At 52.4% G+C, this 13722-nt stretch overlaps 1 protein-coding gene across 2 annotated transcripts in view; it reads left to right on the top strand.

Moving 5' to 3' along the window:
• Window positions 1–12854, top strand: part of MFSD2A (MFSD2 lysolipid transporter A, lysophospholipid) — a 14778-nt gene extending 1924 nt beyond the window's left edge. For both annotated transcript variants that reach the window (XM_017873342.1, XM_017873341.1), the window contains exons 2-14: window positions 516–650; window positions 2121–2245; window positions 8114–8237; window positions 8374–8452; window positions 8761–8918; window positions 9486–9576; window positions 9697–9818; window positions 9971–10054; window positions 10515–10598; window positions 10692–10804; window positions 11220–11363; window positions 11455–11631; window positions 12396–12854. In XM_017873342.1, coding sequence (XP_017728831.1) covers window positions 516–650; window positions 2121–2245; window positions 8114–8237; window positions 8374–8452; window positions 8761–8918; window positions 9486–9576; window positions 9697–9818; window positions 9971–10054; window positions 10515–10598; window positions 10692–10804; window positions 11220–11363; window positions 11455–11631; window positions 12396–12459 — 1500 coding nt within the window. In that variant the 3' untranslated portion in view covers window positions 12460–12854. The remainder of the gene's footprint in view (window positions 1–515; window positions 651–2120; window positions 2246–8113; window positions 8238–8373; window positions 8453–8760; window positions 8919–9485; window positions 9577–9696; window positions 9819–9970; window positions 10055–10514; window positions 10599–10691; window positions 10805–11219; window positions 11364–11454; window positions 11632–12395) is intronic.
• The last annotated feature ends 868 nt before the right edge of the window (window positions 12855–13722 follow it).

Here is a 13722-nt window from a genome sequence, read left to right as displayed (position 1 = left end):
GAGTTCTTTAGGGATGGTGGGCTGATAAGTTTCCTTAGAATCTCCAGGAGGGAAGTGGCTTAGGGGCAACTTTCACACAAGTATGGATTCCCCTTTTCCAGGTTCCTAAGAATGGAGAACACCTTTCTCTTGCAGAAAGTGGGATCTCGGAGATCGAGACCATCCTGGCTAACACGGTGAAACCTCGTCTCTACAAAAAATACAAAAAATTAGCCAGGCGTGGTGGCAGGCACCTGTAGTTCTAGTTACTCAGGAGGCTGAGGCAGGAGAATGGTGTGAACCCGGGAGGTGGAGCTTGCAGTGAGTCGAGATCACACCACTGCACTCCAGCCTGCACGACAGAGCAAGACTGCGTCTCAAAAAAAAAAAAAAAAAGGTGGGATCTCTTGGGTAGGAACAGGTCAAAGCAGAGTTGTTTGTTCTGGTAGAGTTGGCCAGAGGGACGGTCCTTCCTGTGGAACCTTCTTGGATGGAGGCCAGGACCTGGGCCTTTCATCTTTTTCTCCTCTTCCCAGAAAGAACCGAAAAAGAAGAAACAACAGTTGTCTGTTTGCAGCAAGCTTTGCTATGCACTTGGGGGAGCCCCCTACCAGGTGACAGGCTGTGCCCTGGGTTTCTTCCTTCAGATCTACCTATTGGATGTGGCTCAGGTGAGTGGTCTAAGCCTTTGAGGGTTCCTTCAGCATCCTGAGGTGGGAAAGACTATGCACCCCTGGGTCCGTTCACTCAGTTTTCCCCATCTGTGAAATGGGACCTCAAATCCCTACTTTGCTGCCTCTCAGAGTCAGTGGGCAAGAAATGAGAAGACCCTGGAAGTTATCCAGGAGGGGAGTCTCTCCACCCCAGGAGTCTTTGCTGGAAAGGTCTGTCAACTCCTCCTTGCCTGGCAAGAGCAACAGAGCCTGAAGGGGTAGGCGGTAGGATGAGGGAAAATGGGGCCTGCTGGGGATGCTGTTCTTAGAAGAGACTGGCACACTGTGTCCCTGGCTGGGAGGTAGTCAGCTGGCTTGGCTCAGGCTGTTGCCAGGCTTGTGGACGAGATGCATCCCACCGTTACCTGAGGAGCAGAGGGGCGCTTAGGTGCTAGGCTAAGTTAGAATGCCCCAGTACACAGGGTCTTTGACTGGGAGGGGTACTTGGGGTGAAACAGGGCTATTCTGTGCATTGAGAGGCCTTGGCCAGAAGCCTGGCATCCTGAGAATTCACTCTGTCTGGATGGGAGAGTGGGAGGCAGAATAGCCATGGCTACCGGGGCTCCTGTACCGGCTATCTTCTATGTAGCATCTAACTTGGCAAGCATCGAGTCTTAGTTGTATCCATTTACAGAGGGGGAATACTGAGCTCCAGAAAGAACAAAAAATTTCAGCAGCTAATTTTTGAGTAACTCCCATGGGTTGGGCCTTGAGTGGGGGTATAAATATGAGGAACCTGCAGTCAAAGTGTAAACCTGTTGTAGTGGGTGTTAGAGCTGGGGTTGGGGGGTCAGACTGGGGAGACTATGGTACGGGGAAGAATACCCACTGTCCGGAGAAATAGCAATAGCAGGGCTTTGATGGATGAGGAGGAGTCTGGAGAGTCTGTATTTAGGGCCTGGGGGGTTTGGAGGAAGGGAGGGGGATAGCTTGAGTGGCTAGTGACAAGTCCCTTTTTAAAAACCATCTATAGGCTTATTTTTCCACATCCAAGATAGAGCTTGAATCTGTAGGGTAGAGCTCATAACTCCCATTATACAGATGGGGACACTGAAGCACACTGTGTTCACCCCACGAATGCTCATTCTGATACCAGGTGGTCAGGGGCTCAGGACTGAGAGGGAGGGAAGGAAATGTTTGTGGATTCATTTGAATTGATGGGAATGTTTTCAAGGGCAGTGGAGGGAAGCAATCAAGGGGACAGATCTGGGGAAGCTTCTGTAGAGGCACCCGGTGCTACTGTTATTGGAGAAATGCTATTGTCGTTATTAACAAGGCAAGTGAAGATGTGTTAAGGTCCATGTGGGAGCAGCTCAGGGTCACAAGATCCTGGCTGAGATAGGGAGGGAGCCTCTGCTTCTGCCTATCAGTGAGAGCTGAGGTGAGTAGAAGGATGAGGAAGTTGTCTTTTGCTTCTCCCCATTCCAGGTGGGCCCTTTTTCTGCCTCCATCATCCTGTTTGTGGGCCGAGCCTGGGATGCCATCACAGACCCCCTGGTGGGCTTCTGCATCAGCAAATCCTCCTGGACCTGCCTGGGTCGCCTTATGCCCTGGTGAGTAGAAGATGTTCCTTTGAGGTGGCACAAGACAGGACTTCCAGCATATCCTCTCCTTGTTCCTTCTCTCTGTCTTGTCACAGGCTGGGGGGTGAGGAGAAGGAGTTAAAAGTCCAAGGGTGTCGAAACTCCATCCGAGGCATCAGCTACCCTGAGCATGGGCACTGGCATGCTCAGCCAGTCCATTTCCAGGCCAGCCAAAGTGCTAGGCTGGGCAGCTCAGGCCTCATTCCTTCCCAGGGTCTGCTCATTCCCCTTGGTGAAGCTGGAATTCTGAATTCTCCCACTCTATCACTTCCCACAGTGGCCAAGGTAGTACTTCAGAGTGGTTAAGCAGTTGTACTCTGAAGCCAGCCTGCCTGAGCTTATTTTATTTTCTCTCTCTCTCTCTCTCTCTCTCTCTCTCTCTCTCTCTCTCTCTTTCTTTCTCTCTTCCTTTTTTTCTTGAGACAGGATCTCCCTCTGTCACCCAGGCTGGAGTGCAGTGGTGTGATCATAACTCACTGTAGCCTGGAACTCCTGGGCTCAAGTGATCCTCCTACCTCAGCCTCTCGAGTAGCTGGGACTACAGGCACGTGCCACTACACCTGGCTAATCTTTTAAAATTATTATTTGTAGAGACAGCGTCCCACTATGTTGCCTAGGCTGGCCTTGAATTCCTGGGCTCAAGGTGTCCTCCCACCTCAGCCTCCCAAAGTGTTAGGATTACAGGTGTGAGCCACTTTGCCCGGCCCCTGCCTGGCTTTAAATCCCAATTTCCCTACTTAGAGCTGAGCCACTTCACATCTCTGAGTATCAAGTTTCTTCATCTATAAAATGGGGATATTAATTATGTCTATCTCACAGAGTTGTGCTGGATTATTATTATTATTATTATTATTATTATTATTATTGACATTCTTAGAACAGTGCCTGGCTGAATTCTACTTCATCAGGTTGATGTAATTTTGAGACTTAAATAAGTTGATATTAGAATACCAAGCAGTGCTTGGGACACTAAGTGCTATGATGAACACATCAGGGATGCTCAGCAGGAGAGCTGGCATGTGGTCCCTAGTACAGGCCACACCAGGCGAACTGCAGAATCCTGGGCTGGGAGTTGGACTTCAGGCCCAGCCTGCTGCATCTCCGCCTCCCTGTGGCACCATCCAACAGCACAGTGATATATAATTTGGCCCCCTTCAGGGTGGCTCCTGGCAGAGCAGGGAATGGGGTAATACCCGGAATGGGGTAGCAAACCCATAACCTTTGGCACCTTGGATGACGTAAATTACCTTTTCCCTTGGTACGAAGCCTCTGCTACTCAGTTTCAGGCTGTGGGGCAAAGTAGGGGGAGGTGGTGCCATGGATCAGACAGCAGGGGAGCCATACAGGATAGGCTGTCAGGCGGGGACTCTGGTTCCCTCCAGGACATCCTGCTTCAGGGCGTGGGGGGGCATACCCCTTTCATCTCCAGCCCATCCAGGCTTAAGTGGGCGCCTTCCTGCCCCAGGGGCGCCCATACCTGGCCTCCGGCCTTCAAAGCTCTTCCCGCAACCCCTTCCCCCACTACAGCTTCCTTTCCCACGAGGCCCCCCACCCACCCCAATCCTGCCAGTCCCTGGCTAAGGCCCAGGTTGGAGCCTTTGATCCAGTCTTCAGGGCCGGGGGCAGGACAGCCTGCCTTACCTGTGCAGGCTGCTCAGGGCTCCCCCGGCGCCAGCCCAGGAGACTTGGCCCTGTGCCCACCTCCCTGGCAGCCAGTAGAAGGCGAGGCTCTGCTGCCACATCGCCTCATGAGGCCCAGCCAATGGGAGGCGGCTACTCCCAGGCATGGTGGCTGAAGGCCGGGTTACTCCCAGTCACACTGGGTTCCTCAGCAGCAGCTGCTCAGCTGCCTATAAGCAGAGGATGGAGTGTTTGACAAAGGCTGATGAGGAGCTCTTGTTCCCTGAGGAGACAGATTCAGGAGAGGTGGAGGTGGGCAGGCCCTCCCTGTGGCGTGTAGGAACTGAGCGACTCTTGCTGGGCAGGTGTGGCAGCCAGCTTGGGGAAGTCGCTGGGGGCCCTTCAGGCCGGTTTCTGATCTAGCAGGTGCCTTTGTGCGTGTGCTTCTATGTCTGGTGGTGCCTGTGTATGCGTGCAGGTGGGATGGCTTGTGGGCTGAAGGCTGGTGTGCAAACTTTTTTTCCTTTTTGTGGAGAATGGGGTCTGGCTATGTTGCTCAGGCTGGTCTAAAACTCCTGGGCTCAAGCTATTCTCCTGTCTCTGCCTCCCTAAGTGCTGGGATTAAAGGCAGGAGCCACCATGCCTGGCCAGACCTCCCCATCCATACCACCTGACCTCTCCCCAGGCCAGGCCTGGAGACCTGGAACCCCCTTTCCTTTCAGTATAGGAAGAAACTGGGTCTGTCAGGGTTTGTGAGCCATGTAGCCCTCTCTCCTCCTGGGCCTCAGGGCAGCCCCTGTTCTGAGTCTACATTTAAATCCTCTTCTTGAAACCAGGAAGACTTTTCTTTTCCCTTTCTTTTTTCGAGTTGGAGTCTCGCTCCGTCGCCCAGGCTAGAGTGCAGTGGTGCGATCTCAGCTCACTGCAAGCTCTGCCTCCCGGGTTCACACCATTCTCCTGCCTCAGCCTCCTGAGTAGCTGGGACTACAGGTACCCACCACCATGTCCGGCTAATTTTTTAACTTTTTGTAGAGACGGGGTTTCACTGTGTTAGCCAGGATGGTCTTGATCTCCTGACCTCGTGATCTGCCTGCCTTGGCCTCCCAAAGTGCTGGGATTACAGGCATGAGCCACTGTGCCTGGCCCTTTTCCTTTTTTTAATTAAAACACATATACACATATAGAGATGGGGTCTTGCTATGTTGCCCAGACTGGTCTTAAACTCCCAGCCTCAAGCAATATTCCTGCTTCAGCCTCCTGAAGTGCTGGGATTACAGGTGTGAGTCACCATTCCTGGCCAAATCAGAAAGACTTTGACAGTCACTTTCTCTGGAGTTCTCAAGGCCAGTGTGTGAGAGACTAGGTGTCAAGCAGGGTCCCATGGGGAAGCTGCAACAGCTGGGCCTGAGGTCTCCTCCCCAGCCCAGGGCTTTCCGCAGCTTCCCTGGTGTGGCCTGCATTAGTTATGCATGCCAACTCTCCTGCTGGGCTTCCCTGATGTGATCATCATAGCACTTAGTGTCCCAAACACTGTTTGACATTTTAGTATCAACCAAGTCTCAAAGTTCCTTCGATCCTGTGAACTAGAGCCAAGGCACCTACAATGGCCTTTTGGGAGTTCCATTTCCACTCCCGCCTCATCTCCTAATTCTATCTCCCCGTTCTCTTCACTCCAGCCCTCCTGGCCTTGCTCTTCCTCAGACCTGCTGATATGTACCTATCCGAAGGCCTTTGCACTGACTATTCCCTTTGCCTGGCCCACTCTTGCCTCAGATGTCTAAAAGGCCAATTCTCTCCTCTCATTCTGGCCTTGGCATGGATGCCAACTTCTCAGTAAGGCCTACCCTGTCCACCCAGTTGTGAACTGCATCCTTATTCTAAGCCCCTGGAGCCAGCTTTACTTCTTTTCTTCATAGCACTCATCTCCCAACACGTGATATAACACTTTTGTAAAACTGTGATAAAGTATATGTAACATAAAGTTTACCATAATCTTAAAAAAAAGTTTACAAGACAGAGTCTTGCTATGTTGCACAGGCTGGACTCAAACTCCTGGGGAAAAGCAAACCTCTTGCCTCAGTTTCCCAAGTAGCTGGGACAACAGGCATGTGCCACTGCCATTATAGCCATTTTTAAGTGTATAGTTCAGTGGCATTAAGTACATTCACTTCGGTTTTTTGTTTTTGTTTTTGGTACAGCGGGGATACTAACCTGTCGGTTTTCTAATAGTTCTTTTTTGGGCAGTGCAGTTTTAACATTCCACATTAAGGATGTAATAATCAAGGAGTTTGTTTGTTTGAGACAGGGCCTCACTCTGTCACCAGCCTGGAGTGCAGTGGCATGATCTTGGCTCACTGTAACCTCCGCCTCCCAGGTTCAGGTGATTCTCCTGCTTCAGCCTCCCGAGGAGCTGGGACTACAGGTGTGTGCCACCACACCTGGCTAATTTTTAGTACTTTTAGTAGAGACGGGGGTTTTGCCATGTTGGGCAGGCTGGTCTCGAACTCCTGACCTCAGGTGATCCACTTGCCTCAGTATCCCAAAGTGCTGGGATTACAGGCGTAAGCCACCACGCCCAGCCTAAGTACATTCACTTTGTCACCACCATCTATCCATTACATCCTTCCAAAGTGAAGCTCTGTACCTATTAGACACTAACTCCCCACTCCCCTCTCCCTACATCCCCTAGCAACCACTATTCAACTTTCTTCATGAATTTGACCAGTCTAGGTACCTCATGAGTGAAATTATACAATATTTATCTTTTTGCGTCTGGCTGATTTTCCTTGACTTAATGTCCTCAAGTTTCATCTATGTTGTAGTGTGTGTCAGAATTTTATTCCTTATGAAGGTTGAATGGTATACATAACTTTTAAATTATATCAAATTTCTGTTTGCCAACTAGTATGTAAGTTCCACAAGGGCAATGATTTTGTATCTGTTCTCTGGTTATCCTAAGTAATTAGAATAGTGCCCAGCCCATAGTTGGAACTTATGAGGAAATGAGGAAACGAGCTTCAGATAATTTAAATAACTCCCAAGACTGAGTTTTATAGTTAGCTGGTGGAGCTAGAATGGAATCCCTGAAGAGTGGCTCAAAGGCCTTTCTCTTTACCATGGCCTGTGCTGCCTTGCTATACTGATGCCATGAAGTTAGTCCATCCTGCGGTCTAACCCCTTGTGATGGTGTGGAACTCACACAGGGAAGACAGACGTTTGCCCACCTAGGCCTTCAGTTCTCCTTTGCTTGGAGCTGGCCTCTCCCCATATGCCAGCTTCCCTGTGTGTGTGTGTAAATGGGTGTATGTGTGAATGGGGTGTGTGTGTGAATGGGGTATGTGTGTGTGAATGTGTGTGTGTGAATGTGGGGTGTGTGTGAATGGGGGTGTGTGTGAATGGAGTGTGTGTGTGAATGTGTGTGTGAGAATGGGGTGTGTGTGTGTGAATGGAGTGTGTGTGTGAATGTGGTGTGTGTGTGAGAATGGGGTGTGTGTGTGTGAATGGGGTGTGTGTGTGAATGTGGGGTGTGTGTGTGAATGGGTGTGTGTGTGAATGTGGGGTGTGTGTGAATGGGGGTATGTGAGAATGGGGTGTGTGTGAATGGGGTGTGTGTGTGAATGTGGGGTGTGTGTGTGAATGGGGGTGTGTGTGAATGTGGGGTGTGTGTGTGAATGGGGTGTGTGTTTGAATGATGGGTGTGTGTGAATGGGGTGTGTGTGTGAGAATGGGGTATGGGTGTGTGTGAATGGGGTGTGTGTGTGAGAATGGGGTATGGGTGTGTGTGAATGGGGTGTGTGTGTGTGAATGGGGTGTGTGTGTGTGGTTGATGAGTATCTGTGTGAGAACACGGGGGATGGGGCTGCTCCTTCTCTCTGCCTCCTTGCCCAGCCACCTGAGGTCTTGGACTCCCGTCCTACCTCTCTCAGCCCATTAGAGGCTGGTGCCTCTGGAGTAGACTCAGGGTCTGACCTCACACTCCATGCCTAGGATTTTGGTCTGGGGGCCCAGTTCCCATCTGCCATTCCAGGCTTGGCCATCAGCCTCTTCCCAGAGGCCTAGGATGGGTGGATGGCAGGAGTATGGGGAAGGAAGGAAGAGCTTAGCTTCCTTCCGGGTGGGAACCCTATGAGGCACAGCAGTCTGGGCTGGCCCTGGCTCCTGGGCTCCAGCCTCCAGCCTCCAGCCTGTAGCCTCTACTCACACCCTCCTCTTCCTCAGGATCATCTTCTCCACGCCCCTGGCCGTCATCTCCTACTTCCTCATCTGGTTCGTGCCCGACTTCCCACACGGCCAGACCTATTGGTACCTGCTTTTCTATTGCCTCTTTGAGACGATGGTCACGGTGAGTGTGGGTACCTCCTCTGGGTGTCTCTGGGGGCTGGGAGGAGGGCAGTACTTGGGGCCCCCAGGGTTGGTACCGGAAGCTACATTGGTGTGTCAACCTGCCTGACTGACCAATGGCCTGTCTTCCATGCCAGTGTTTCCATGTTCCCTACTCGGCTCTCACCATGTTCATCAGCACCGAGCAGACTGAGCGGGATTCTGCCACCGCGTATCGTGAGTCTCCCCAGCCCACCTGACCCCACCCTCCAGGGACCCTCCAGCCACACTTCTTCCCTTGCGGGTCCAGCTCTTTGCTCTGCTCTAGAGTGTGGGTGTGAACCCATCTTAAAAACAACTCAATCCCCTTATTGCTCAGATGAGCCCTGGAGAGGTGCATATGTGTTCGGACCAAGACGTCACCTGACCCCACTACCTCTGCCCACCCTGCCTGGAGCTACAGCTAGGCTCCCACCCATTTGACCTTCCTCCCTGGGCCCACGACCCATGAGGACCCTCCAAAACACCTCCTTTTCTCCTGCCAGGGATGACTGTGGAAGTGCTGGGCACAGTGCTGGGCACGGCGATCCAGGGGCAGATCGTGGGCCAAGCAGACACGCCTTGTTTCCAGGACCTCAATAACTCTACAGTGGCTTCACAAAGTGCCAACCATACACATGGCACCACCTCACACAGAGAAACGGTGAGGCCCCGGGCAGGGCAGGGATTTGGGGAGATAAGGAGCAATGAGGTGGTTTGTAGTCATCCTAAAGATAGTAACAGCTGGTGTTTATTAAGTAAATGTTGGCATTTGATATACATAACAATTGATAGACCCAATATACCTACTTTGCAGAACAGGAAACTGAAGCTTAGAGAGGCTGAATAAGTTGCCCAGAGTCATAAAGTTAGTGAATTGCAGAGATTTGGGAAGATTTGAATTCTGGGCTGTCAGACTCCACAGCCTGGTTTCTTTTTTATTATTATTAGTAGAGTTGCCCAGGCTGGTCTCAAACTCCTGGGATTACAGGTGTGAGGGCCGCACTCAACCAGCCTGGTTTCTGAGCATGTTGTGAATCCTAACTGTCCAGTCTTGGGAAGCAACAGCAGGCCTGGGGTGATCCTCCCGTTTCACACAAGGAGACAGGAGGCTCCCAGAGGGGAGGCGACTGGCTACTGGCCCAAGATCACTGAATGGGGCTGCTGGAACTGGGGTGCTGGGATGAGCTCAAACTGACCGTCCTTGTATGTCGCCTTCACCTCCTTATAGCAAAAGGCATACCTGCTGGCAGCGGGGGTTATTGTCTGTATCTATGTAATCTGTGCTGTCATCCTGACCCTGGGCGTGCGGGAGCAGAGAGGTAAGGGGGTGCCTGGGAAGGGGTGCAGGCCTCAGCATGGGCAACTGTGTCTTTCTGCCTGGCCCTCAGGCTTTTGGGAAGGGCCTCTGCTCCTTCCTCACTGTCCCCTCTGGCCCCCAGAACCCTATGAAGCCCAGCAGGCTGAGCCGATCGCCTACTTCCGGGGCCTACGGCTGGTCATGAGCCACGGCCCATACATCAAGCTTATTACCGGCTTCCTCTTCACCTCCTTGGCTTTCATGGTGAGTGGGGGTCTGACATGCTTAGCCTGAGAAGGGGTGTAATGGGAAGGGGTGAGCAGAGGTCTCTGGAGCATGGGGGATGTCTTGGGGAGGCTCAGCCCCAACATCACCTCCTTCCTTGCATTTCCTTCCCTACCTTTCCCCATACCCAGCTGGTGGAGGGGAACTTTGTCTTGTTTTGCACCTACACCTTGGGCTTCCGCAATGAATTCCAGAATCTACTCCTGGCCATCATGGTGAGTGTGGGACCTGAGCAAGGGCACAGGCAGCCTGGGCTGAAGTGGCATAGGCTGTGGAATGGTTCTTGGAATAGGCAGAGGATGTTTCTCAGGCTGGCCCAAGGTCATGAAAGGATGAGGGAGGCTTCTCAGGATATTTGGTTGGACCTTGCGTAGGTAGGACTGTGAAGTAAAGAGTTTAAGGTTAGATGTTTGAATAGCGAGCACAGCAAAAGCAAGGGTGAGGACACCAGGAACTTGGCTCAGAGGTTTGAGAGGGCAGCAGACGAGGTGGGCCTGGACCAGCTCTGAGCTCCCCTGGGGAGCCATCGAAGGTGCCTGTCATCTTGTTGCTGCCCATATGATGTCATCTGGCTGCTCTTGGGCAGGGCTGGGAGCCCCTTTGGGGTTCTGGGAAGGGCAGGAAGGGCTCTGTGGCTCTAAAGCACCTCCCTTTAACCCTCTTTGTCTTCCACAGCTCTCAGCCACTTTCACCATTCCCATCTGGCAGTGGTTCCTGACCCGGTTTGGCAAGAAGACAGCTGTATATATTGGGATCTCAGTGAGTGGGGTTGAAGAGCAGATCCTGGGTTGAGTTGGGGATGTCTGGGGGGAACCTCCCAGCTGAGTCATCTTCCTGCACCCCCTTCCCTAGTCAGCAGTGCCATTTCTCGTCTTGGTGGCCCTCATGGAGAGTAACCTCATCATCACATATGTGGTAGCTGTGGCAGCTGGCATCAGTGTGGCAGCTGCCTTCTTACTACCCTGGTAGGTATATACAGGCCCCCTCCTCGGTTATCTCCAGCCCCTAGTCCCCAGTTTTGAAGCTCCTTGGGGAGAGTTCTATGGGGTGTTCTCCCACAGGTCATTCTGTGGGTCCAGGTTAGGAGTGAGGGAGGTCTGTCCTGTACAGTTGTACAGGTAGTGAGCTTTGCAAGAACACCTAATCAGAGTGAAAAATGGGGGCTATAATCTGGCAGGAGCTCCACTTGCCACGCTGAGCACCTCCAGGCAGGGCTACTTCCTCTTAGAGCAAGAGGCCTTTTCTTATTCATGTGAAGGTGCCATCTCCTCACTGAGCTGTGTACCCATGGTACTGAAGCTTCCAGAGGGCCACCTCTTCTCATCAACACAGAGGCCTGTTAAGTGGGTTGGTCCTCATGGCTGTCACTGCCCTGCGCAGGTCCATGCTGCCTGACGTCATTGACGACTTCCATCTGAAGCAACCTCACTTCCACGGAACCGAGCCCATCTTCTTCTCCTTCTATGTCTTCTTCACCAAGTTTGCCTCTGGAGTGTCACTGGGCATTTCCACCCTCAGTCTGGAGTGAGTGGGGTGGGGACCTGGGACGGGACTGGGCGGGGCCAGGCCCCAGGTGCCCCATCTTCACCGTTCTCCTGCCCCCTGGGTCCCATAGCTTTGCAGGGTACCAGACCCGTGGCTGCTCGCAGCCGGAACGTGTCAAGTTTACACTGAACATGCTCGTGACCATGGCTCCCATAGTTCTCATCCTGCTGGGCCTGTTGCTCTTCAAACTGTACCCCATCGATGAGGAGAGGCGGCGGCAGAACAAGAAGGCCCTGCAGGCACTGAGGTGAGTGAGGAGGGGACGGGATGCTGGAGGAGGGGACATGGTTGCCTCTAAACCCTCAATTTGCGTCTCCTGTGGCCAAGTCCAGACTCATCCCCCATACGTCTTCTCTGGACAGCTCTAACACTTAAGTATGCACCAGGCACTCTGTTAAGTGGTCTTACCTTTATCCAACAAATACATGCTGGCTGCCTACTATGTGCTAGGCATTGATTGCTCTAGTGAACAAGACAAAAATCTCTGCCCTTAAGGAGCTTGTTATAGGACGCGTGCATCCATGACCTCCCATATCCCTCCAACAACCCTAAATATCAGGTTCTTAGGGTTCCCCCTCTGCAGGTGAAGAAGCTGAGGTTTCAGCAGGAAGAGTGGCTGACCCAGCTGAAAGGGGCGGAGATGGGGTTTGAGCCTCAGCATTCCCACTCCAGAGACTGCACTCTTCATCAGCCTCCTGGCATATAGGACCTCGAGTGTGGCCTGAACCCTGCATCTGGGGAAACCAGTGGGCAGGGTGGAGGGAGTCATGCCAGCCCGTCAACCAGCCCAGACGAGAGTGTAGTTCTGGGGTTTGCAGTACCCTGTGTGCAGCAAGGACAGTAAACAGACCAACCAACAGTTGAAAGTGGGAGTGAGCAAACTCTGTGTCCTGTGGTTCACTTTAGTCCGACAGTAGGGCCAAGATCACGTGAGGAAGGAAGCAAGCAGGTGGGGCTGGGGAGGGGTAAGGATGGATGCTTCCTCCAACCCATCTCCTCTGGCTCTTGCAGGGACGAGGCCAGCAGCTCTGGCTGCTCAGAAACAGACTCCACAGAGCTGGCTAGCATCCTCTAGGGCCCGCCACGTTGCCCGAAGCCACCATGCAGAAGGCCACAGGAGGGATCAGGACCTGTCTGCTGGCTTGCTGAGCAGCTGGACTGCAGGTGCTAGGAAGGGAACTGAAGACTCAAGGAGGTGGCCCAGGACCCTTGCTGTGCTCACCGTGGGGCCGGCTGCTCTGTGGCCTCCTGCCTCCCCTCTGCCCGCCCGTGAGGCAAAGCCCTGGGGCTGCCACTGTGAATATGCCAAGGACTGACCGGGCCTAGCCCGGAACACTAATGTAGAAACCTTTTTTTACAGAGTCTAATTAATAACTTAATGACTGTGTACATAGCAATGTGTGTGTATGTATATGTCTGTGAGCTATTAATGTTATTAATTTTCATAAAAGCTGGAAAACAGCTGCCTGTCTCTGTCTGTGTCCTCAGCCACTCATTGAGCCCTTCTGCCTTAAGACTCTGTTAGAGAACACATGGAGCCCCAGGTGCTACTGGGTGGGGGCAAACATGTCTGAAGTTGTGGCTGGAGTGCAGTGGCGCAATCTCAGCTCAGGCAATCCTTCTTTCTGCTTCACCCTCCCGAGTAGCTGGGACTACAGGCATGCACCACCACGCCTGGCTGATTTTTAGATTTTTTTGTAGAGATGGAGGTCTCACTATATTGCCCAGGCCAGTCCTTCCCACTGGACTCAAGCAATCCTCCTGCATTAGCCTCCCAAAGTAGTGGGATTACAGGTGTGAGTCACTGCACCTGGCCTCTTGCTAAGAACACCCTAGTGTAGAGAGGGATTTAGCTAAAGTCACACAGCCTTGAGTGACCTAACTGGAATTTTATCCCAACTCTGTAAAGACTCCAGTACCGTAATCACCACCGTCTATTTCCCTGTGTCTGAGAATGACCAGGGGATCGGCAGGCAGACGCTTGCTCTGGGTGTGCCTGTACACTGTGCTTCCTGCCTGCTGCATGCCTCAGCCTGCAGGGCTGGCAGGGCTGGAGGCCTGTGGGGTTCCTGGAGACCCGTGGTTCTTTCTCCACAACTGTTACTGATGGTATTCAAAGGTGAGAATGTACCTGTTGGATGTGTGTATCAGATGAGGGAGGATTTGACCACAGAGGCACTGGTGACAAGAAACAAACACTTCCAGTAGGAAACAGGGTGGTGGGGAAGGCCTAGTTGGGAGCACTTGGCTGACTTCCATGGTATGAATAACTCCTACCATAGCCAATTTCAAGTTATCCATGGTTGTTCTACTTTGAACATTCCCTAAACATTTAGCA

Source organism: Rhinopithecus bieti, unplaced genomic scaffold (genome assembly GCF_001698545.2).
Source record: "Rhinopithecus bieti isolate Rb0 unplaced genomic scaffold, ASM169854v2 scaffold_6907, whole genome shotgun sequence".
In the NCBI taxonomy this organism is placed as follows: Eukaryota; Metazoa; Chordata; class Mammalia; order Primates; family Cercopithecidae; genus Rhinopithecus; species Rhinopithecus bieti.
Note: the sequence above shows the minus strand (reverse complement) of the source record. Positions and strands in the feature narration are given on the sequence as shown.